The 25044-nt window shown below is 39.7% G+C and overlaps 2 protein-coding genes across 3 annotated transcripts; one reads left to right on the top strand and one right to left on the bottom strand.

Annotated features, from left to right (window-relative positions):
* Window positions 1–159: 159 nt before the first annotated feature.
* rereb (arginine-glutamic acid dipeptide (RE) repeats b) lies at window positions 160–15490 on the top strand. Of its 2 annotated transcripts, none has more exons than XM_084735032.1 (17): window positions 160–548; window positions 1460–1508; window positions 2903–3027; window positions 4063–4162; window positions 4281–4379; window positions 4976–5056; window positions 5176–5329; window positions 5462–5548; window positions 5665–5858; window positions 6077–6226; window positions 7534–7644; window positions 8107–9254; window positions 11354–11558; window positions 12207–12909; window positions 13014–13154; window positions 13250–13424; window positions 14454–15490. In XM_084735032.1, exons 1-17 carry the CDS (start codon window positions 523–525, stop codon window positions 14485–14487), a joined length of 3582 nt encoding a protein of 1193 aa, XP_084591158.1. In that variant the 5' UTR covers window positions 160–522; the 3' UTR covers window positions 14488–15490. The 2 variants fall into 2 exon arrangements, with proteins under 2 accessions (XP_084591158.1, XP_084591150.1); XM_084735024.1 differs by having other exon boundaries at window positions 161–548; window positions 6074–6226.
* Window positions 15491–17390: 1900 nt separating this feature from the next.
* Window positions 17391–24299, bottom strand: perm1b (PPARGC1 and ESRR induced regulator, muscle 1b). Its single transcript, XM_084735010.1, has 4 exons — window positions 23717–24299; window positions 19050–21901; window positions 18356–18472; window positions 17391–17710 (listed from the first exon to the last, which is right to left on the bottom strand). Exons 2-4 carry the CDS (start codon window positions 21874–21876, stop codon window positions 17622–17624), a joined length of 3033 nt encoding a protein of 1010 aa, XP_084591136.1. The 5' UTR covers window positions 21877–21901; window positions 23717–24299; the 3' UTR covers window positions 17391–17621.
* Between the last annotated feature and the right edge of the window lie 745 nt (window positions 24300–25044).

Raw genomic sequence — 25044 nt, 5'->3', positions numbered from 1 at the left:
ATGGACAACATATATGCCTTATTAGTATTAACTAAAAACCTCAAAACCAATCGGACCATAAATAATTCAAAACTGACATTATATTATTACTCAGTGGTTTCCTTCACCACTGTCCTACATGTAGAGTGGACCATCTGTCGGCGCAGGGTTACTGTTATGGCTGCTTACATAATAGTGTTTAATAACCACAGCAGTCCACACAGTGTGATATGTTGTTTGATTCATGGACGCCTGTCTGTGCAGCAGCAGCTGATGAGCACAAGAAGAAGAAGAAAAGCCCCAGTGGCTGCTGCCGCCGCTGCTGCTGATCCGCGGCACATGCTCAGTTATGTACACCCAGACAACTTTGAAGGCTTAGCTGTGGCTGCTGAGGTCATTGCACTGGAAAAAAAAAACACACCGACTCCCTCCACTACACCGCCTCCATTTTGAATAGCCATGTAATAGGGGATTCGCATAGTTTGTGTGTATCGCCCACTGCGCTGCGTAGTGTCAACAAGCCACATCCAAACATCCCTCGACATGGACGACCTGTTCAGTCCGCGGAGGTAACTTGATTTAACTCATCGTTTCTCTTTACACGTTATTCGCTTTGCATTAAATGTGTGTTTTAGTGTTCAGTGGTGTTACTTTGATAGCCGTTTGTATGAAATAGTCGGAGTGTCAGTGGTCACGAAGTTCGTGTCTGGCTAACAAGCTAGCTAAATAACGTTAACGGCGTAATGTTACTGTCTCGTTAGCAGCTAGCAGCTAACTAAAACCGTTTTCTGCTCGCTTTACTGTAGCTAACAGCCATTCCTGCAGCTCTCACGTTAAAAAATGACAGTAAAGCTGATTAACCTCATGCATGGCTGATTAATAAATCTGCTGTTATTCCCTCTGGGCATGACGCGTATTGACATATGTATGCAACGTTATGTATGTGTGTCAGCGACGTGTTGTGCATGCTAACATTGATCTTTATTATTGATCGCGTACTTTAGCTAACAGTTAGCCGTGCCAGCTGCTGTCAACCTGTTAGGATCTCCCACACAGCACACACTGTTCTCGTAATGGTGACCGTAAAAATTAGCAGCTCATGTATGATTGATTGACAGTGTTTCGCGGTAGCTGGCGTCGGATTTCATTCATGTAATATAAGGAAACGTCGCAGGTCACAGCTGAGATTGGTTCACGGGGATGGAGGGGCGGGATGTTATTCTAGCTACTGCTGAAATCAGTGTGCAGAGTGGGAGGAGAGCTGCTCTCACAACACACAAGTTATCACATACTTATTGATCATACGTCTGTGTGCATACACTACATCGTTAATTACCCGATAATTAACAGTTAATATATAGTAGACTGTATTTAACTATGTGAACACAATTGAATTTACTTGATCCTAGTATGAAAGACTGTAAATTTAATGCACACGTTGAACATGGGATGTTTGTATGTTTTTTCATTTTATTTTCAGGAGCCTGAACAGCACTCAGGGCGAGATAAGAGTGGGACCAAGTCATCAGGTACACCCTGCTACAACTAGACTATTATTATTTACAGGGATGCATGATAAATATGGGGGCGATGAATTAATGGTCCATAATGGGTATGTGATTACTTATTATTCCAATAATGTAATTATAGCACCAAAATGTTGGCTATAATAAAAATCTGATTTTACAGACTGACAAAGAATTTAATTTGAACTCTTAGGCAAAAATAAAAGTATATTTGTGAAGTTTTGATGTGCCTAACTAGAAAAACTACTAAGAGTCAGAACTGTTCTTTTTTTGTTTGTTTGTTTGTTTGTTTGTTTTAGTTGTTATAGTGATGTCAGTTAGTTTTGTTTGATCAGAGCTATGGAATATTAAATCATCTAAAAAAAATCTATATCATGCATTCCTATTTATGTCACATCTGAATGCACAATATACATTACATTAAATACATTTTATATTATAATGCTGTATTACATTACATTATTTACTACCTGTTGCAACTGCACATTGTAACTGATAATATCACATATTGCATTGCATTATTGTGGTGTATTATCATTATTATCATCATCATATTATTACTATTATATTACTATATATAATGCATGATTATATACTGTGCTTAACCATATTTCATTACATTATTATGTTATTTATCCATTGCAAGTCCACTGTCAGTTTACACTGACTATTGTTGCACTAACTCTTTAACTTTGGACTTACTGTAACTCTAACTTTGACTTGTTTGGCTTCAGGATGTACTGTAGGTCCATGTGGCCTATAAAGCTCATTATAAAACTGACCAGACCTGTCTGTTCAGTGTGCTCTGTTATTTTCAGAATTCTATACTGTGTGAATGTATTTCTGTCTAGGGATGGGAATTGATAGATTTTTTATTAACGACAATTCCATAATTGATTCTGCTTTTTAAAAAATCTGCTAAAATAGGTTAGCACAGGTTTTCAGCATCAACACAACTGTTTTATTATCTCTAAACACAGAGTAGTGAAAAAGCTCTCTGTCGTGACTCCTTGCTTCAAGTTTCCAACAGCGTAGACACATGATTGTGATATCATTGCTTTGTAGCATCCAACTGTCAGAAAAACGTGCCAGCACCATTAAAAAGAAGTGATAAGCTAAGAGGCATACGATTCAGATGGATAATTTGGGAACAATTATCAACTGGAACCAGTTCTTGATTCCCATACCAATCCTGACTCTGTTTGATCTGAATGGAACTGAACCTTAATTAGTATCATTGGTAACACCTGTGTTTACCCTGCCATTTCGTGTCAAAATGGCTGCTGTGAAAAAGGTCTATTATACCTTACCAAACATTAGTCTTAGCAGGACGTTCAGTTGCTGTCCTTTGAGGCGGTCTAATAAATGGTTTTATCTTTTCTTTGGTTTCATTGCAGGCCAAACTTCCAGAGTTGCAGCCGCGGCCTGCACCTGGTCTACAGACTCAGACAGAGAGTGAAGAGCTGATGTGGACACCAGGGGTCAATGACTGTGACCTTCTCATGTACCTCAGAGCTGCCAGGTGAGTGTCTGATGTATACTGCTTTACATCACTGGTACTTGAGTGAAGTTTGTCAGTCTTGAGTCATGCTAGCACCTTTGCAAAAGTGGAGGAATATAATTTTACAATAAACTGGTAATTTACCTGCAGCCGCATCCTTGCTGAACTGCAAGATGCACATGCTTAACTAAATTGAACTGTTTTTGTTTGTTGTCATGATATAAATAAGTGAAATAAATATTGTGTCACTGTAAACAAATACTACTTCGAAATCTGCCAAAAATGTGCTTATAATAGATCAAGTGCAGTTTTATTCTAATAACAAGATTAAAGCACGAGTATAATCAGTATTACTTGCTAGCTTTTTGACACAGAGGTCAGAAAAGTGCCATGAATAGGGAAGTACTTGCAAAACAGAACAAGTCTTGGTCTGGTTATGTGAAAGCCAGTGTGGTTGATTTCCTTTTTTAGCTGGCGTCAACATATTTAAATTAGTTTAAAGGTAATTTGATAGTAGAATATCATTTGTGTAGGTGTGTCATTTCTCATTTTGATACTCTGCTGCCACACTGTATAAAAAAGAGCAAAGTAAAGTTATTTTAACCTGGAAAAATGTCAAGGGGAATTTTCATTCATATAGGATTTATTCCATTCCTTCTCAAACTGTTGCTCAGGTGGCCTTGGCCAACTCTGCTGAGTGTTTGTTTGATGTATTCATTCATCACTTAAAACCCATTTTTCATTGTCACTATTTGTGTTAATTAGAAACTGCAGAATAAGTTCCTCCAATGAGACAAGTGTTGTGTATACTTGCTCTCAGGCTGCCTTGTTATTGTTTGATTTTTTTGTTTTACCTGATTTCTTAAAGGTCATGCAACAGAGAAATGTGGTGTTAATAGAGGCAGCAATTAAGAGAAAAATGGGTAAAACTTCTAGGTTTTTTTTGGAGAAACCAGAGCCTGTACGATCAAGTATTTGAGAGTCAGACGAGGAAAGCGTGAACATGCAAGCTTAATATTTCACCAAATAACATAAATGTTTTTTTTATGTTTGTAGGAGCATGGCAGCGTTTGCAGGGATGTGTGACGGTGGATCAACAGAGGATGGATGTTTAGCAGCCTCCCGTGATGATACCACACTCAACGCACTCAACATGGTGAGAGGCAACAACTAAACAACAACTAAAAATCATACTAATCAGCATCAGGTAAATTCAAAGACCAGAAATATTACTGTGCAAATCCACAAACATCTCTTGTTTTTCTCAATTCTAGCTTCATGCAAGTCATTATGATGCAGCCAAAGCTCTCCAGCGTCTGGTGAAGAAGCCTCTGCCAAAGCTCATTGAGAAGTGCTGGTCGGAAGATGATGTGGTGAGCCATCTTTAGCTAGTAGCACAGCACTGATGAAGGTCAGTGCTGTTTGCCTGTTAGTCCTTAACAGTGTTTGTACAGGTGCATAAAATCCTCTGTGATGAAATAGTGTTCATGAATTTAACAGTGTTAGGTTTTCACAATATGATAACCATCTCAGAACGAATCAAATTCTAATGGTATATTAGACTCTTGTTATTATTATTATTATTATTATTATTATTATTATTATTATTATTATTACCATTTTACTGCTGCATTCCTTTTAACAGAGTAATGAGTGTAAATTAAAAATTCGCTGATCAGAAATTGGCAGTTCAGTCAACTTCATGGACTACTGTTAAGACAGTGTTTAATATGCAGCCAAAAAATGCATTGTTCTGATACTAGCCTGCTGTAAAATAGTGTTTTTTAAACAGCTGCCTTAGTTTGAAATGGCAAATCAGTCTAGTGCTTCATTGTAATAATAATGTCAGGTGTGTGTAATAAACGATCTTATGACTCACAAGATTAACATTTTGTTTAGGAGCCTTTTGTTTCGCAACTGTATATAATTAAATTCAGTCCACCGCCACCTCCCTCCTTTTTAACTACAGAAACGCTTCATCAAAGGCCTGAGGCAGTATGGAAAGAATTTCTTCCGCATCCGGAAAGACTTTTTGCCAAGCAAAAAGACTGTAAGTGAACAACATGTTTTTCAAACAATTTTAGGACACGCAGTGCTTTGTGGTTTTTAAATTTTTGTTTAGAAACATAACTTGTATTGTTCCTAAAAGTACCGTGTTCTTATCTTCAGGGGGAGCTGATCACTTTCTATTACCACTGGAAGAAAACTCCTGAGGCTGCAGGAACGAGAGCTTATAGACAGCAACGCCGACAGCCATCCTCTCGCAAAGCAAAGACTCGCTCTGCGGCAACTCCTGTCAACACCCCGTCACGAAATTATTCAGGTGAGCTTAGTGTTCCTCAGAAATGTGTTGCCATTTTTGTTTCCCCTATTCATGCCATTGAATTTTGTTCATAGTGGTGCAGTCACAAAGTGTGGCAGTCATAATGAGTTGGACTGATCTATTCCTTTGCAGTGGATGCGAGTTCTGCCAGCGAGGATGATCTTGATAGTGAAGACAGTGAACAGGAAATCAAGAGCTGCAGCCACTGTGGTGCAACAAGTGAGTACACGTCATCTGTGATTAATCACAATGGGCAGAATTCAGTATTTTATGTCATACTGATGTTTTACAGATACTTGTTAAAGCTTTTTAAACATGTTTTTTTTTTTTAACAGGTTCTAAGGATTGGCACCAGGGTGGAAGAGACAGCCGGTTGCTCTGCACGACCTGTCGCACATATGAAAACAAACATGGATGTCTGCCGTCAGCTCCAAAATCTTCAGGCGCTCCATTCATGTTTAAACCTGTTAAAGAGGAAGAAGAAGTGAACAGCAAGCACGGCATGAGAACACGGCGGAGCAGAGCACCTGTAAGCCTCAGGCTAGCAGATCAGTCACACTTATTACTGTAAAAAAGCAACTGCCAAGAAAATGCCTGTGCAGATGCCATTTTGTAGTCAAAATATCATTATGATTTACAACAGGAAACAGATTTGACAGCCTGACTGAATCCAACTTGGGATTCAAGCTGGGAAAATATCTTGTATATCCGATGAACTATTAACTATTAAATATCTTCTTATAGCAGCTGTCATCTCTAAGAAGTGGCCACAGGAGGCTCACAGGCTCTCCAACCAGTGAGGATCAGCAGTCCAGTAGCCAGCCCTCCCCGAGCGGAGCAACTCTGAGATCATCTTCCACAGATAATAAGAATGAATCTGGCAGGAAGACAAACAAGGTAAACATGATACACAATTCATACACATGTACAGTACATGTTGTACCTGTATGACATGATCTTATCGGCCAGCTGGGTTGTTTGCATATTGCTGAGCATGTGTACCTTCCTGGAGCAGCTGTTTAGCTGCATATTAGGAATGTTAGAAAAACAAAGAGAATGACAGTATGGCTACACTTTGATTGTGCTCTGACAAAAACTGCTGTAGCTTGACTAATCTCAACAGACACATAACAACCTCACAAATATTGTAACTACTGGGTGTACTGTTATGATATGTATGGGTGAAAGTTTAGTTAATACCAACTAGGGCTGTGGCTATCCATTATTTTAATAATCAAATATTCTAGCTATTATTCCATTGATTAATCACTTAATCAGATAAGAAATGCTTTATTAAAGAGCAATAGTAAATATTCAGAAGAGAAAGTAAAACAGGTCTCTTAAAATGAGCAACTAATTGGCTTCCTTTTAAGAAAAATCTTCATTTTTATTGCTTAAATTACATAAAATATTATCTGTCAAAACCACACCTAACCCCCTGAATATACATGCATCTGTGTTTATTTTTTGAGAATACTTATCTTATATATATATCTAGGCACCATATTAAGTCCTTAACTAGCCATTACATTTAACCATAATTAATGTAATTCTAGCCTTTATCTCAATCTGTATCATTTTGATTTGTGTTAAATGCACACAGTAGTGCTGCCTTGTGTCGGATCCGCTCTGTGGACTGGATGTGTACACTGGATTTTTTTTGCTGAGACTTTGTGTTACTGTGGTAGAGTAGTTTTGTTTTATAATAGACGCTGACTCTACCTTTTTGTTTTGTTTCATCTTGAAATAATCCCAAACTTTGGACACTTTCTGTCATTTTACATTGGCCTGTCTCATATCTTTGCTCTTATTCTTTGTCTCTTCCTCCTTTTTGTAATCTGTGCCATCAAATCACTTCCTCACATCACATGTCAACAGTGTAAACACGTTTAACCGTAATAATCATCTATGTGAAACACAATGCACTGAATATAGTAATATGGATTAAACAAAGCTTCAATGCAAAGAATTTGCATCAATCATTTTAAGTAATTGAGTTGCTTGTGTTTCTCGAGGAATTGTTTCTGCCCAGGTCCTAGCTGAAATTACACATGTGCAGTATGATTCCCTTGAAGATACGTACAATACTGCTGCAGACATAGATGCTCATTGAAATTCACTCATTGAGGTTTTTGTGTCAGTCATTGTTGTCGTCTTCTGTCAGTGATTAATACCTTTTTGTAAATATCATGCTGTGTCCACAGAAGATAAAAGAGGAGATAGTGTCACCAAAGACAACAAAACGTGTACGGGAGAGTCCTGCTCAGGAGCCTGATGAGCCTGAAAAAGTTACGCCTAAAAGGCCGAAGACACAGGTGAGAGCGAACGTTCTGTGTCAAATACCATTTGAATAAAAACTTCTAGAAAGGCGCCATTTGTGATATTTCAGTCAGACAACTCGCATTTCAAATGCAACTCTTAACTCCCATGCTGGAGCCTGCAGATGCATCCTGAAAGAACAGGGGGAGAGACAGGAAATTTTTGCAGTTATAATAGACTGACAAATTCAGAGGATTAGTTTGGTATATTATTATGAAGAGAGGCAAGTCACGTGTGCACTGCAGTGCAGCTTGAGTTGACTGCCTGAACTAGCTTGCAGGTGTTGCTACATTTTATGAATTAGCATATCTGTAGTGAGATCTATCAGTCCTAAAATGTATATGTATGTATGTAAATATATATATATATATATATATATATATATATATATATATATATAATTTATTATTTTATGTAATTTTTCTTTTTTTCTTTTTTTTTCTTTTTTGCTTGTCCAGGATCCACCGGGCTCCCGGTCAGAGGGAGAGGCTGAGGTTGAGGAGGAGAGCTCCTCAGAAAGCCGCAGTGCTCAGGATGATGGCAGCAGTGACACCAAAGACATCGATCAGGACAACCGCAGCTCCTCTCCCAGCATTCCCAGCCCTCAACAGGGCAATGAGAGCGACTCTGACTCATCTGCCCAGCCGAATGGCGTCCCATCAGAGCCTGTTGCTCCTACTGCTGTGCTGGCTGACACACCGGTCCCGCAGCCCCTCCCCTCTCAGGGCGCTCCCATCACTCCTCAGCCAACGCAAAGCACCCATTCTGCTGATCCTGCTCCAAGCCCCCCTCCTCCTTCTCCTGACCCCCCTCAGCCAGCTGCTGGTCAGTCAGCTGCCACAGTGGGTCCAAACATCCGACCACCACAGCCCACCGCTCACCCTCTTGCTGCTCCTCCACCTCTTCCATCAGCACTGGGTCAGGATTCTCCTCTGTCTCCAGCTTTTCAGGTCCCACCTGCTCTCAGCAGCTCTGCACAGCCTCTGCAGCCTCTCGGCCCGGCACCTCAAGCCCCCCAGCGACCCCCACCCTTCTTCAGGGAGTCTCAGCTCCCCCAGCCTCCACTTCCTGGCCCACAAATCAAGCCTCCTCCCACCACTCCTATTCCCCCTTCACACAAACAAATGCCCCACCAGTCTGCGACACCTTTCCCTCAGATGCCCTCCAATCTGCCCCCTCCCCCTGCTCTCAAGCCCCTCAATTCTCTGCCCAACCAGCATCCTCCGGGTGCCCCTCCTCCCCCTCTTCAGCTCATGCCGCAGCCTCTGCCAATGCAGTCACTCCCCACCCAACTTCCAGTGATCTCTCAGGTGCAGACCCACCCTGGAAAAAGCATGACGTCCTCTCACCCACCTGCTGCAGCCTCACACCCACTCACCTCCGTAACATCTTCTGCAATTGGCCCAGTCCCAAGCCTCCAGCCATCATTCCCACCCCTTCCGCTGAGACCCTCACCAGGCGCCACAGCAGGAGGGTCACAGATCCAGATTAAAGAAGAGCCACTGGATGAGATAGAAGAGGTTGACAGCCCACCATCTCCACCTCGGAGCCCCTCGCCAGAGCCCACCATTGTCAACATGGCAAGCCACGCCAGCCAGTCTGCACGGTATGTGTGAAGTTTTATATTCTTAAATAAAATCACACCAAAAAACCAAAGTGTTTCTCTCATCTTGTTAAAGAAATAGAAGGTTTTGACTTTCCCATATATTGTTATGAAAGCAGGGAGACCACAGAGTTTAAATTCAAATGATGTCTCTTCATGTTATTACCTCCGACAAGAAGGAAATGTTTTTGGTCCAGTTAGTCTTTTTGTCAGCAGAATTACAGAAAAACTACTGGCCCAGTTTTAATTAAAACTTGGTGGAAGGGTGTAGCATGGGGCAAGAAAGAACCCATCAAATTTTGGAGCAGATATGTGATTTATTTTTCACTTTCCTTAACATTGTTATGCAGGTCCCTAGGCCAATTGTAACACAGTTCTCAGTGTCAAAAAATGAATTGGAATTCATTGCACATGCCACCTCAAACACCACTGTAGAAATAAATCCAGCAGTAATGTAAGAAACAAGTAACAGATAAATTATCCTTGCTGCTCTTTTCCAAGTCAGTATAACCGAAATAAGTTGTGAGCTAGCATAGCATGCATTATTGCTAATCATTCCTAGCTTTAGCATAAGCTTTAACAATCTTAAAATTAACAAATTTAACCACCACTCCTATCAGTTACGGTTACATGTTCCTGGCGACTAATTTCCCTGTCGATGAAACGCAAAATTTAATTCAGACTAGTCGACTAGTCTAACACTAGGAAAACACCCAGAAAGCAGTTAAAATTTAGCAGAATTTATTAATTTATAATGTTAAACACTGTCCGAAAAAAATACTGTGTATTAAGAGCCATTTGAAGCCATTTATTACAGTCAACAATTGCCAAATTGTACTTTAAATGCCCCTGAAATGCGCGCCACTTTGCACTATGCAATACAAACCTTACACATTAATGTACAAAACATGACAACAACTCAATAAACACTTCACCTTTTCAGACTGAAGAGGATCACAGTGTCTGTGGGTAAAGACGTTAGCTGCCAGCCTGACACAGTGTGGGTAACTAGCAGCAGCAGCAGTTCTGCTTGCAGGTTTATGTCCGTGTATGTGCTTAATGTGCTAACTTGTTGTATGGTACTGGACAGGTAGTGTATAGTGGGTTTTTGAAGTGAAACAATGAGCCGAGGGACACAAGAAAGTTTTGCAGAGCTGAAGTGGACTGTAGAGTTTGGTGATAAGTCGTTGTGGCTTCAGTGCTGTGGGCAATGAATGGATGTATCGGCTTTAACAGTTATTTAGACCTCTTATTTGGAGATGAAATGAAAAGTGAATTGATCCAGAGAATCTGTTAGAAGTGTCATTTGGTTTGTAAAGCTGCTAGTGTGTATATAACTACATTAAGTATTGTTGTGCGAAGGTGAAGCTCACACAGCAGGAGCAGGTTTGTATAATAATTTTAACCTTCACACAGTTGGTTCACACAGTTGAACTGTTTAAACTGCTTCTTGTTGTTGCCTCATTAACTTTTTTGTAACAACTATTCTTAAAGAGTAAATTGATTTCCAGACATTGGCACTTAATTTGGCATCTGAAATGTCATCAGAACTGACAGGAACTGTGCCATAACTGCAAATACAAGAGCCAGGTTTAAGTCGCTTCATGTTTATCAAAATCTAAATAAAAGTCAGGGACATATAAACATTAAATGACATCTTTTTGGGGAGTATTCACATCATGTACATCAGCATACAGGTTTCACATGTATAGTGCCAACTGCTTCAGTGTTTCCTCTTCATTCATTTAGCAGCTGTGCACCACCGCAGCAAGGAAATTGCCACCACTACAAACATAGGTATAAGCATTATAATTGAGCCTTAATGTTATCTATAACTAAACTTAGTGTAGTCCAGATGCTTTGATGATTGATTATGTAATAATTAAACAAATTTTTAACACTATGCTTAACTTTAAGCATAGCTAAGACCCAGACAGATATGAGACAGAAATGAAAATTATTGCCCAAAGCACCACAGCTGTATTAAGATTACAGAGGAAAGACTGAGCCTCCCAACCTTTGAATGAATCATGTTTCTGTTTAGCGTGAATGAAGCTTATTAGTCATACTCATTAATTATGCACATCTGTTATTTCTTTCAGGTTTATCAAACACTTGGATCGTGGATACAATTCCTGCGCCAGAACAGACCTCTTCTTCACTCCTCTTTCGTCTTCCAAGCTGGCTAAGAAAAGGGAGGAGGCCGTGGAAAAGTCCAGGAGGGAGGCTGAGCTCAGCGCTCGGCAAGAACGTGAGAGGGAGAAAGACAGAGAGAGGGAGAGAGAACGAGAGGCGGACAGAAATGCTGTGAGTGGTTTAAAATGAAACAGTATCTGTTAATTATAGTATAAAAAGTACCAAAGCTGTTAAAAAAAGTATTCATTAATTCATTCAAGACCACAGTTCATTCTTTATTCTCCTGCCTGAAATTTGTCTTGCAGCTAAACAAAACTAGACAGTGTTCAGTGACTTTTTGTGTACCAGCATGTGCAAGTTGTTTAAAAAAAAAGCGTGTGTGTGTGTGTGTGTGCGCACACGAGTGTGCCTAGGTCTTTTTTATTGTTGTGGTATCAAAAGAGGTATAGAGTGCAGTTTTTTTAAACAAGTGAAGGCTTTCCACAACTCCTTGAAAGTCTTAAAATGTCTAAAATCCAATACAGTACAATTTTGAAAGGTCTTACAATTGAATAGCTTGTGAGATTAATGTTACTATTATAAGGTTTCATTAACTTCAGTCTCACTTTTGAACAAGTTTTTGGGGAAAAATTGTATTGATCACACTGTAACAACTACAAAATGAAACCAATGTGGAACTAATAACTAGGGATGTCCCTGTCGATGAAACGCAAAATTTAATTTAGACTAGTCGACTAGTCTAACACTAAGAAAAGAGTCAGAAAGCAGTTACATTTTGTCTGTCAAAAAAACAAACACACACTCTGTCTGTGTTTACAGAGAGCTTCCAGCTCCTCGCACGACAGTCGTATGAGTGAGCCTCAGATGACGGTTCAGGCTCACGGACGACCCTCCTTCGAGCAGCCGCCCACCACTGTAGCTGCTGTGCCGCCCTACATTGGCCCTGATACACCTGCCCTGCGCACTCTGAGTGAATACGCCCGACCCCATGTCATGTCGCCCACCAACCGCAACCACCCTTTCTACGTGTCGCTGGGCCCTGGCGACCCCTTGCTGGCCTACCACATGCCCGGCTTGTACAGTGCTGAGCCAAGCCTCAGAGAGCGTGAGCTGAGGAACCTCAGAGAGAGGGAGCTCCGTGAGAGGATGAAGCCCGGCTTCGAGGTCAAACCTCCGGACCTGGAAACTCTACACCCCTCTGCCAATCCCATGGAGCACTTTGCCAGACACGGGGCGATCGCTCTGCCCCACATTCCCGGGCCTCCACACCACTTTGCACCCTTCCATCCTGGCCTGAATCATCTGGAGCGGGAGAGGATGGCGCTGGCTGGACCTCAGCTGCGCCCGGAGCTGAGCTATGCAGAGCGGCTCACTGCAGAGCGGCTCCATGCAGAAAGGATGGCGTCTGTGGCAACTGACCCTGCTGCCAGGCTGCAGATGCTCAATGTGACGCCGCATCATCACCAGCACTCTCACATCCACTCGCACCTACACCTGCATCAACAGGACCCACTCGGTCAAGGTGAGGCTGGACCTCTTGACTGATTTTGAAAAGTTATTTTGTCAGCAGTAATACATCCAACAGTGTCAAGTTGACCCTAATGCATAATTTATTTCTTCATCCAGGTTCAAGCCCTCATCCTCTCGTGGATCCTCTGGCAACAGGACCACGTTTGGCTCGGTTCCCCTTCCCTGGAGGCCCGATCCCCAACCCTTTACTCAGCGATCTTCCTCATGATCATGAGATGCTGCGCCACCCACTGTTTGGTTCGTAAGCTCAAATCCTAACATACTCATAATTTGAGTCTTCTCTGAATCCACCTCCGCTGATTTGTCCCCTCTTATATTTGTGTTTTCCACAGGAGCTGCATATCCACGAGAGCTGCAGGGCCCGATCCCTCAGATGTCTGCTGCTCATCAGCTGCAGGCCATGCATGCTCAGTCTGCTGAGCTGCAGAGGATGGCCATGGAGCAGCAGTGGCTGCACGGGCATCACCTGCATGGAGGTCCCATACCGAGTCAGGAAGATTATTACAGGTGAGGATTTTCAGAGTGTCATAGAGTGACATGCTGAAACATTTGAACTAAATTCAACATATTGGATAATTAAAAGCTTCAGTTCAATTTCTCTGCTTCAAAGCACCACTGTGTACTGGCTGCAAGTTGAAAATAAATGTTATATGTTTTATGTTTTCATACAATTTTTATTGTGAAGAGAACTAACTGACTTAATGGTATCTTGTGGAGCTTCTTTTTTTACTACAATAGTCACATAGAGCAGTATTTTTATGAGTGGTGGTCCAGTTTGTTTGATTTTAAATTGTGCAGTTGTATGAGGATGCTCATGAACATGTGGGCGGAGCAATTCAGGAGAAAAGCAAAAATCTTTCATTGATTAAAATGTTTCTCATTATTGTTATCATAGCTGTGCAGCTTAATGTGAATTCATAACAGTTTTCTCATTTGAACTGTGGACTTCAAAACCTGTCTGATTGGAAATGTGGTTGTGACACTGACCTTGTAGTAAAGACTCATCAATAAAGATGGCGCCTGAAATGCCATTATAACTGACAGGAATTGGCTTTGAAGAAAGTGGTTGTGAGGGACATGTTTTGTGTGTTTTAGTGGAAGGCACTAATATAAACGTAACTTTTGTTCGTTGACAAGAAAACTTCCCAGGGCCCCTTTAATTTCTCACATATGGCACATAATATACTCTAATTGATCAAAAAGCATCTCATCATTATCATAGTAGGGTTGACCTGAATGCATTGCAGCTTCAACTGTAGCCATGGTAATCAGTGTCTAAATCCATAATTGAATGCTACAGGATTTTAGTTATTGTTTTCATTTTTTGTTTTAAGAGAGGAAGGAGAAGTCCCCTTCCCCTTCTGTATGGGCTTGTAATTGCTCAACACTGGCCACTCCTCAATTGTTCCACGTTTTCTCTGGCGTGGAGCCAAAATTATCAACATCATTCCTTATTGCTCAGTTAGACTCATGTAAAATGTGTTTCACAGCCAGGTGCTCAGAATTTTAACTTACCTTTATTTGTGTTTCCTGCAGCCGTCTGAAGAAAGAAGGTGACAAGCCATCTTGAGTCGCAGGTGGTGCATGAAACCCAACACTCATACCTAATAGAATACTGTGTACTTTTGAGACTGTAAGAGAATATTTGTGTGTCTGTTCTTTGTTTTAATATATTTTAGAAAAATCTTTGTGGATCTTTATGTGCATTCCTTGTTCAGCACTTAATGGGACTGTCAAAGTCCGTCTGAGATTTTCATATCACTTAAGACTTTATACTAGTTTTATTATCAAAAAAAAGAACAATCTCACCCCTTCGTGTGAGATTTAAAGTGACAGATTTTCTCTAACAAACTGTAAAACGGTTTCATATGCAGTGATATTAATTTGCTAAACTACAGCTCATATAAAGGATATGAAAACAGACTGACTTTGGTGTTAAAGTTTAAATATCCCTCTGGTTTCTAAATGATTTCCTTGTACAGAATGACATTTAAATCAGTGTTTGAATGATTGTAACGAACCTAGCATGACTTCATTTTTCACCAAACTAGAGTAGCAAGTTGCATTGTGGTGTTTAGACTTTGACAGCATAGTAGAGGTTGGTTTTACTCTTTAAATCTGCTAAATATTTGTCTAAATCCTAAAGTTTTATATATCAAGATATCTTTTCACAGTATAACCGAAGCTTTTATTCGCTCGTTTTTGAGATTGTAAATATTACATGTTCACAATAATTCTATATGAATGAGTACTATTGATAGAGCAGTAGATGTGAACACTTGACCCTTGATTCAGCACGATAGCAGTAAATCATAAGCTAAAACAGTATATGGTATTATTATAAGGTGAGATAATTACTAATTGGACCATGATTTGTCACTACAGACAGAAAGTTTCAGTAGAATAATGTATTTAAATTGTTTGGATGAGAATAATTGGAGATAAAATAAATCTTAAGCATTTTAATGGACTTTTTTTTTAAACTGCCTCTAAATTCAATATTTATGTGACATAATATGAAAGTGTATCCATTGCATATTTATTTCAATAAATATTTCTGCAATGACACCTTATTCTCTTTGCACTTGCACTTCCTCTGTTTGAATGAGAACTGTCTGTGGTGCATACACTCAGTGTCCAGTTTATTAGGAACACTTAGCTAGAACTAATGCAGTTAACTGTTCTTTAATAATAAGAAGAAATCCAGCCTTTGTGAATGTCACAATAGAATAAAGATGTTGATTGCATTATTCGGCGAGGTGTCTAGTCTAACTTAACTGATGAAAATAGGGTGGACAAAGTAACAGAAACACCTGTTAAACACCAATTAAGTTCAACAGCCCCGTAATGAAAAGCTACAGATTTTACTACAAACTTAATACGGAACTGATATGGAAAACATAATTTGCTGTGCACTTCACTTCACTTACTATGAGACATAAAAGTCTTATAAGACATACATTACATATAAAACATTAAGATTTACTGTTGGAGGCGATGGGAAATTCTCTTTTCTATTGATTTCCATTTGCTGCACCACAAACTGCAGCCTCTGGAATGACCATACAGTCCAATCAACAACTCTCTAAAATAGTTTTAACAAAAACTGCACATTATAACCTTCATGATTTTAGGATCTATTGCAGGACTGTTTTATCTGACTGCATTAAGTTTAGCTAGTTGTACCTAATAAACTGGCAACTGTGTGTTTATACTGTGGGAAAAAAACAAGTTCCTGCAAGTGCTGTTGTTTCCTGCACCCATCAACTTGGACAGAGAGGACTATGGGGAATTCATTCATGGTTTTATTGCATTAAATCATTTATTGCACAAAATCTGTCAAATATGGAAAATCATATGAACCCAGTCTTGTTTGACAAGAGATATGAAGTGTTGTGACAACAATCATTTGCTTGTAGATCTTAAAACAAAATAGTTTTAAACAGTGACAATTATAGATGTGAACAGAGCAGAACAACAGACATGTCACTTTTATTGTTTTGCAAACAGGCAAAGCTATTTATTAGCTATGTTTAAAGCTCACACAGTCTGTTTTGGCTTTTTCTCTGTACAGTATTTTAAACCACAGGTTCCCAACCTGAGGGTGAACTTGATGAGATTAATCTAAGGGACAGTGAGCATTATGAGAATAGAAAACAGGAAGAAACAAAAATCTGCTACGTAGAGTTACATTCTTTGTCAGATTTGTCTCTAATCTTTGCTTTTCCTTACTGTCTAATTTAATACTGTATAGTTTAACCTCTTCAGGCATCTAGAAATTATTGAATTGAAATGGTTTAAAAAAGGAAAATCGCTGTTAAACAGTCACAATTCATGTTGATGAGAGGTCACAACTAGACGACGCCTTTTGTTTGAAATGGGCACAAAGCAAAAAAAGTTTGGGAACCACTGTTTTCAATGATGCTTACCCATCATCCACAGCTCAATCTGTCACTTACTGATTCTTTTCTTACAACATACGTACAAACCAGACCAATATCTACAAAGCAACTGCCTGTCATGCTTTTATCCCTCATTTTTTACCCTCTACAAAGATGTCCCACACTTTCACATCTGTTCAAAAACTCTACAAGCTGCCGTTACAACTTAGCTTGATAGCAGCTGTACAACATACAAAGCCACGTTTCAGGCACAACAGAACATTCACAAACACATCGTGTTAAAAGTATGAGCTTCTGTACTTACAGAATGGTCCATATTAAAAGTTTAAAATGCAGCTGAAATGATTTAAGGGTAAAGTTGGTGATGTACCGTATTTTTCTTATCCCATAAAAAGACCAAAACCAATAATGTGTTAGTCTATCAATATTCTCCAACTTCCTTATGCTGTCTGGCTTTCAATCTCAAGCCAATTTATTCTTATTTAAGATGTAAATCTAAAATCTTGAATGTGTACTCTGATTAAAAAAACTGGGCGCTGTAGTATTTAACAAATGTAACTCATGTATGAAATCCTTTAAGTTATATCAGGCTTTTGTTACACAGATATTACATATTATTAGGATCAATTCATTGTTGGTTTGTGTCTTTTCATGGAAAAAGAAACATACAGAAGAATTTGACCAGACTTTTCCCGTAATTAAAAATGTCCAATGAGCTTCAGGCTAAAAATAAAACATAGACACTAGATATGCTTTCATGGATGGACCCAAGTGAAAATGTTTGGAAATGAAATCTCTTGTATCAGGGATCATCTTGAGAGGGATTCCTCTTCTTCACGTACTGCCGCAGGTACTGGATAGCCGATAGTGCACTGATGTTTGCTAGCAGAGCTGCAAAGGAAGTCAATGAAGGTTAGTTTGTAAAATTCAGCGTCAGTTCAACAAGTTATAGAGAACTTTTCATGTTCAAGAGTTAAAATCCCTTAAGTATTTCTCAGTTAAGAGTAATAAAGTTTAAATTATTTTCATTTCATTTTATTTTTTAGTAGAAAAACCAGCAAAGCAATGAAAAACATTATCATCTGTGGGCCTGACTAAAAAAATGATTTTCCACACAGTAAGGACATAAAGGTAAGACAAATAAAACAGTATAAAGCAAGACATACACAATGATAAAAGTGACCAGTTATACTAAAACATAGTTAATATTTATTAAATAGTCAAAAAAAACTAAAGTAACACAACAGCTGTCATCAGATTTTAAAACCAGTGTTGCTAATCTCTGATTGATGCACAGAAAATCATGACATCTTTTTACCAACTGAGCCTCGTCAAATTCAAAACAGCGAGAAAAGCAAAGACAAAATAATCCTCAGGATGAAGGAAACTAACAACTGTTCTTTCTGTTTTCTAATACGAAGAAGTTAATATTTATAAAAAGTTTTCAGGAATTTTAATATTGTATTTTAGACACCAGGTTTTAGTCAAATTAGTAGATTAATGACTAACAGAAGAATATCGATGCAATTTTCATACCTGCTTTCCAGGCATCAGCAGCCTTTGGATCAGAGGATCTTAACACCCAGGAGGCAAAAGCGATGCAGACCAAACACATATCTGACTGCTTCAGTGTGGAGAAGATGCCCTCTCGTCCTATAAGAGACATAAACAGGCACAAGAAAAGTAGATTTTCATCAATTGCAGTTTATACTTTGGATGTGGTTTGATAACAACGCCCAACCTTAGCGATGCATGTTCATCAGAAGACCCACATGATGATATCCATTGCAGAGCAACATGTGTTACTAGAATGTAATGTTCAAATGATCTCTTGCTGTTATGCTAATTTGTAGCTAGAGCTGATCGTCTCTCATTTGTGGCCGTGTTATGGAGGATCACAGAAAAAGAAAATACAATTTGCCATTGACAGTCCAGTGACACCTTTTTCATAAGTTGAAATAGATCTGTCCTACAAAACCTCTCAGTCAGCTCGTCACCGTTGTTCTGTTCTGTCGCTAATAATCTCATCCAAAAGCCTGCCCATTGTAAAATCTATACACAACATGTGTCATTGCCGTTACAGTGTTGATCAGTGTTTACAAGCTGTGTTCTTCAAATTGTTGCTATAGAAACAGCCTAGATTTTGACTTCACCCCTGCTCTGACTAGACTTAAGATTTACACCCGGTTGTAACCAGCGTAAGTGTTAGGTCGACTGCCCACAGACTTACTTGTTGTCTGTATGGTTCCCAAAATCCTTTGCTGCACTTCCAGCTGTCTAAACAGCTGAGACGAGGCTGAAGAAGAAAAGTTCCCTTCAGTTACCACTTTTATTGGTGGATCTGATGTCCTGATGGTAATCTTCTCAGTCTCAACTGGAAACACCCAGGCACCAGACCTCCTGAACCAGATGCTGCCTTTGTCGTGGAATCGAATCTTCCTTATCGACAGCAAACTTCTCCAGCTGTGAAATCCAGGTGGGGCTGCTGCTGATGCCGCACCGTCATCGCCCTGGACGAAAGAGTGAGACACAACTCTGATTGGAGAAAAGTCATCCTCATCCTCACAGTCTGCACTCAGGAAAACATAGTCCGGATTTGGGAATGTGAGTTCTCGGACGGTAGGATGAGAACAAGAGAAAATGGGTATTGGTTTTTCATCGCTGCAGTGTGAATCAGCGAGGGAAGAGAATGATGATTCATTCCTGAAGGTACAGAGAGTGTAGTCAAACACAGGAGTCACTGAGATGTCCTCTGGATCATAGACAGCGACACACCGGTAGTCTCTCTTTGCTTTATCATCTGGAAAAAAATATTCAAACACTTCAGGGAAGGATATTTGAGTACTTTCAAGCAGTATGTCTGTGTTGGACAGATAAGGTGCAGGTATTTGACTGTCACTTGCTTTTAAAACCATTTTTTCTTCCAGTGATGGACAGCTGCTGAGAAACAGACTGCTCTCATCATCACCAACCAACAACTGCAAAGATAAATCCTCTGTACTTAAAGCTTGTACGTCATGCACACTTTTGCTTTTTGCTGTCCATCTTGGCCATGCAGGTTCGCTTGAAATGAAAGCATCTGAGTCCAAACACTCCCTTGAAAAGTCCCCTGAAGGCACAGGAGTCTCCCTTCCTTCAGAGCTGGTGGACTCATCTTCCTCACGTGCAAAGAGAGGAGAGTCTCTCATCCCGGGATGGTTTTTGCTTTCACTTTCAGGAGTAGTGTTCCGACTGGCGCCAAGAAACTGCCAGTACTCTTCCTCAAAATCGGAGGTGGAAAACTCACAGCTTGAGCAATCTGGTTTGGATTCGTCAGGCTGTGTGAAATAATCAGAGTCAGCTGTGTCGGATGTGTCCATTAGAGCACCGTCAGATAAATTATACTCCGCAGTGTGTCTGTGATTTGCTGGGAAATCATCAGAATTTGCTGTCACTGTTTCTTGTGGTATGCTTCTACCCATCCTGAGCTGCAGAATATCATTTATCGTCAATTTTTCCATTTCATCCCAAAAAGCAGAAATGGCGTACACAGGTCGAGTGTTACCCACAGCTTCGGCGTATGTTTCAGGGCTGTCGGCCGCAGAGCAAGGTGTTAGAGTTAAACCAGGAACAGTGGGAAGACCGGGCTGATCTCCTGTGGAGCAGCCAGATGCTGAAAGATTAATTTCATGTTTTTGGAGTCCAGTTGAATTTGAAGGCGTGCGGAGCAGCGTGCTGTGTGTGTCGCTATCACATGTGGAGGTGTCATCTGGCATTTTGTTAGCACTTTGGGCAACAGATGGAAAATCCATGGTAGGCCCAACATCGGTGCTTTCATAGCTTTCAGAGTTAGTAGCTGTTGGATGCGTTTCTCCTTCCTGATGATCAGTGTCTGTATTCTCATTCTCTGTTAGCCTGAATAAAAAGCTGTCTTTTGTCAGAACTGATGAGCGCTGTAATTGTTGTTTTTCCACGAGAGGACGCTGAGGTTCCTCCACTGATTCAGTAGCTGACAGATAGCTTTCAGAATCATAACTGTGAGTGGAGAAGAACTCAGCACCGTCTACAAACTCATCAGATTCCACACTGTCCCACCTTGGAGGGTCTTTGGCTATAAATATATCCTGTGATGTGAATGTTGAGCTGCTTGGGTCATGTTTGTTTCTGTCTATCGTTGGCTCCAGGTTTTCTGATAAACTGTCTTCTTTCCCAGATGTTAAAGACATCTGCAGTACATCTGAAATGACTCCCATCTGAATACTTTGAGGACTTTCTTCTGCTGAGTTTTGGTTTGATTGTGTAACATACTTTGTGTCTCTCCCTCCCTCACATTCATTATTATCATCACTGTTTAACTCCAAGTTATTTTTGCTTGATTTCTCCTCCCCCGGGGTTCTGCACATGTGATTGTTCCTACAAGGTTTTTTTTGTCTTCGTTTTTTTTTCGCAGATGTCGCACGCACCCGCTGTCGTGCGGGACTGTCATTCACTGTCACGAACCAGCGCTCTTTTTCTGCTCTTCTGCTTACATCCTCGCTCACAGCTCTGTCTGCACTCTGCGGCTCATTCACACTGAGCTCTGTTTGCCTGCGAGAAAGTGGGTCAGGCTCATGTATGGATGAGGTGTCACTCTCTTTCTCGTCTTTTCTCAGCTCTGTTGATTCTCCATCTGAAGTCTGAACATGCAGTTGCTCGGTTTGCAGTGTTGTTGTGACTTTGTCATTTGTCTCCTCTGTGCTGTTGATGGCATTTCCTTCAGGATAATTGAGGCATACGTCAGATTTAACCTGTCTTTCAGCGTCTTCTTGAGCTTTTGTTGTGAGATCATCTTCCCCTGAACCACTCTGATTAATCTGCACTTCTATGCTGCATCCTGCAGCATTGCTTTCATCACTGTTTGCAGCAGGGCTTTGCTGTGGCTCCTGTTGACCCGAGTTTCCTGAATCCTCTGAATCACTGAGGCTCAGGTTGTCAGGGCAGGCAAGTGACGGCTGTAGCAAACCACACTCTTCACACTCCTCATAGAAACTTGTCCAGTCATATTCTGCAATGTGCATGCTGTGATCTAAATCATCCATTTTGACGCCTCACATGCTTTTTAATCTGTAAAAAAAAACAAACAGAAAACATAAATATTAGTGATGGAAGGTTGCAGATTTAGATGTTTTGCATGAAGAATAATAAAAGTGGCCTTAGACCGTGTGTAGCACTAAGCAGCATGTCCTTGGTATCCTCATCAGTTATAGTTAAAGTTACATCAACAAATTTGAGTTAAATATAGAGCATGCATGTGTCTGAAGCTTAACATCGCTTGAAATCAGATGCCATTAGGAAACTGTTGTGTGGAAAGCAAACAAGCTTCTGTATTAAGCAGAAAATTATACTTTCCACATCCATAAGTACACAAGAGTCTACTAGGATCCATGTGATGTCAGTTTCATCATCAGAGGGTGAATGTGTAGGCCTGAATGTACTCTCAACAGCTCCAGACATGACGGACATGTAGTACTTCTGTTTATCCTACTTTCTAGCATCTGTTTGGCAGACATGTTCCACACATGCATTTGTTCCCTAGCTTGTTGTCTGGACAAGTGCGTCATAAGAAGAGCACACACACGTGTACACTCTCTAATGATGAAATTTATTTCACACATACATCCGCATACCTCCAATTTGTTGTTGACCTGTGTTCAGTTGAGAACATGACAAAGACAAGATATTTAATGTTCAAACTGATTATTGTGTTTTGAAAATATACACTCGTTCTGAATTTGATTCCTGCAACACGTTTCAAAACAGTTGGGACAGGGGTCCAGTCTATTGACTGGGAAAGCTGTAGATTGCTCAAAAAAACATTGCACTCTTACACAGGTTAACTGATCCAGGTAAGAGTCTTGGGATTGGGTATGAAAGGGACATCCTTGAAAGGCTCAGTCGTCCACAAGCATGGATGGGGTGTGGTTCACTACTTTGTGAAAAACCGAGTGGGCAAATCGTCCAACAGTTTAACAGAGGGGAAAGTGTCACTTTCAGAACTTCAATAATTACTGTCCTCAGTTCCCAAATGCTTACTGAATGTTTTTAAAAGAAAAGGTGACGTATCACAGTGGTAAACATGCCTCCATCCCAACCTTTTTTGTAAAGTGTTGCAGGCATCAAATTCAGAATACAAAAAATGCATGTGTATGTGTATATATATGTAAAATGTCTTGTTTTTGTACTGTATTCAGTGGAATATAGGATTAACAAATTCTGTTTTTATTTACATTTTATACAGCATCACAACTTTTTTGGAAGTGGGGTTGTACCACACATCCACGGTGTCCACAGCTGTCTATGTACCCTTCTGTTTAGGGGTGTTTGCAGGCCTTTAGTTCAAAGCTCGAGAGGTGAAGACATCAGAGAGCAGCAAAGCAACACCAGAGAGCCGTGATCACAAGCACCATAACAGACCCCAAAATACCCTGCGGCCCTGCTCTTAGTCATACGACCTGATATGAAAAATTCAGCTGTCCAATGTCAGAGTACAACAAACTGTATCAGCTTCACAAACAAACTCAGTTAGGGGAGTAACGTTGCAAAAAAATACACTGATGCAATACGACATAAACATTAAAATATCATCTTACTTAAAATTGTGCCAACACATAATTCATGAAAGTGTATCTTACATTTTGTATACGATCAACACATTTTTTTCAATATTGTTTTTGCTGCTGGGTAAACGATTTATTTACTTATTAGGTTCACTCTTTCACCTTTATCACAAGGGATGTTATTAAACCCCTTCAGCTTCTCTACGTCAAAGTCATTAAAGGTCTTGTCTGCAAGCACTGACATTATTAACACAGCCAACATGAAGCACAGAGCTGTAGGACATTCTTATGTGTTGTGTCTGTAGAAGAGAACCTACTGTACCTGAGGCAGAAGGACGCAGCGTCCAGTTTGAAGGTGTCAGTATACTTTCTCCCTGCAGGGACATTTCAGCTCTGATGTCCGTCTGTCCTTGCATATGTCAGACTGGGGCCTGGCGCTCGGCTGTTATAAATAGAGTAGTATGTCCAGTCACATGGAGCTGCTGGTGCAAACATCCGTCCCTCCGTTACCAGAGGTATGACATTTCAGTGCCCTAAAATACAAGCCCTCCTGATTTACTAGAGGTGAGATCAATAATCAGCTCCGTTATTAAGATCATAGAAATTCAAGGACAGAGACATGTTTTGCTTCAATTACGGATATTTTGTACATAGGTTGCATTTATTTTAAATGTTAAAATGTAAACAAATGTAAGATATTGTTTATGAAGTTATGCATACAACATATAACGTCAAGCAATCTTGAGATTTTTGGTTTGTTTGTTTGTTTTTGTAAGAAAATGTTTACTTGTTCTTGCAACTTTGAATTATACACAGCTGCTTTAACAGGAAATTAAAAAACAAGAAATAAAAAGAACTATTCCACAGCTTGGCAAGCAAACTTAAAAATGATCGATAGTGGCATCCACATAGAGAGGAGTCTCCAAAAATAAAATAAAATAAATTAAATAAAAAAAAAAAAAAAAAATACAGTAAAGCAAATAATTAATTTTGGCCAAATTCACAACTAAGTCAGTGCAGCACTTTATCACACTTGTAAAATGTCTGCATGTAAAACGTCCTCACAGCAAGTGGAGTTTTGTTATTTTTTTCCATTAAATATACTTTAATTAACCTTTCCAGGCACTGTTGTATGGTGGTTTGAGCCAAAGTAGCTGAAATTAAAAAAGCAAAAAAAAGCTTTTTGCTCTTATAATGTAATAATAGTCTAATAGTAAACCAGTATTCAAAAAAACACATTTCTATATGAAACCTTTGCCAATATGACTTCAATTTTGGACATTCCCAAAAAATATGTTTACTTATGTTATATATCGATAAAGAAATTCTAAAGAACGTCATTCTTAATTTCTAATTGAATTCTTTTCAAATTTATTCTCTTTGATAATCACATTAATTTGCTTCCACTTATCTCTGGGTGTTTGAATCCACCCTGAAACAAAATCAACATTGTGATATACAAAATGATTTTGAACTACTTCAATTTTTACACAAATACATCACCTTAAGCTGAAAATGAAAGCATTAAGACTTGTATTGGTATAGTTTTTTTGTTATTTAAAGAGACATTAAAATATTATGCTTAAGTAAATTATTTGTACGACCAAAGTAAAAAGAAAGACATAGATTACCACTGTTTCTGATGATCAC

The sequence above is a fragment of the Lutjanus erythropterus genome, chromosome 2 (assembly GCF_056507025.1).
Source record: "Lutjanus erythropterus isolate fLutEry1 chromosome 2, fLutEry1.hap2, whole genome shotgun sequence".
NCBI lineage: Eukaryota > Metazoa > Chordata > Actinopteri > Lutjaniformes > Lutjanidae > Lutjanus > Lutjanus erythropterus.
This window is presented reverse-complemented; position numbering and strand designations above follow the sequence as displayed.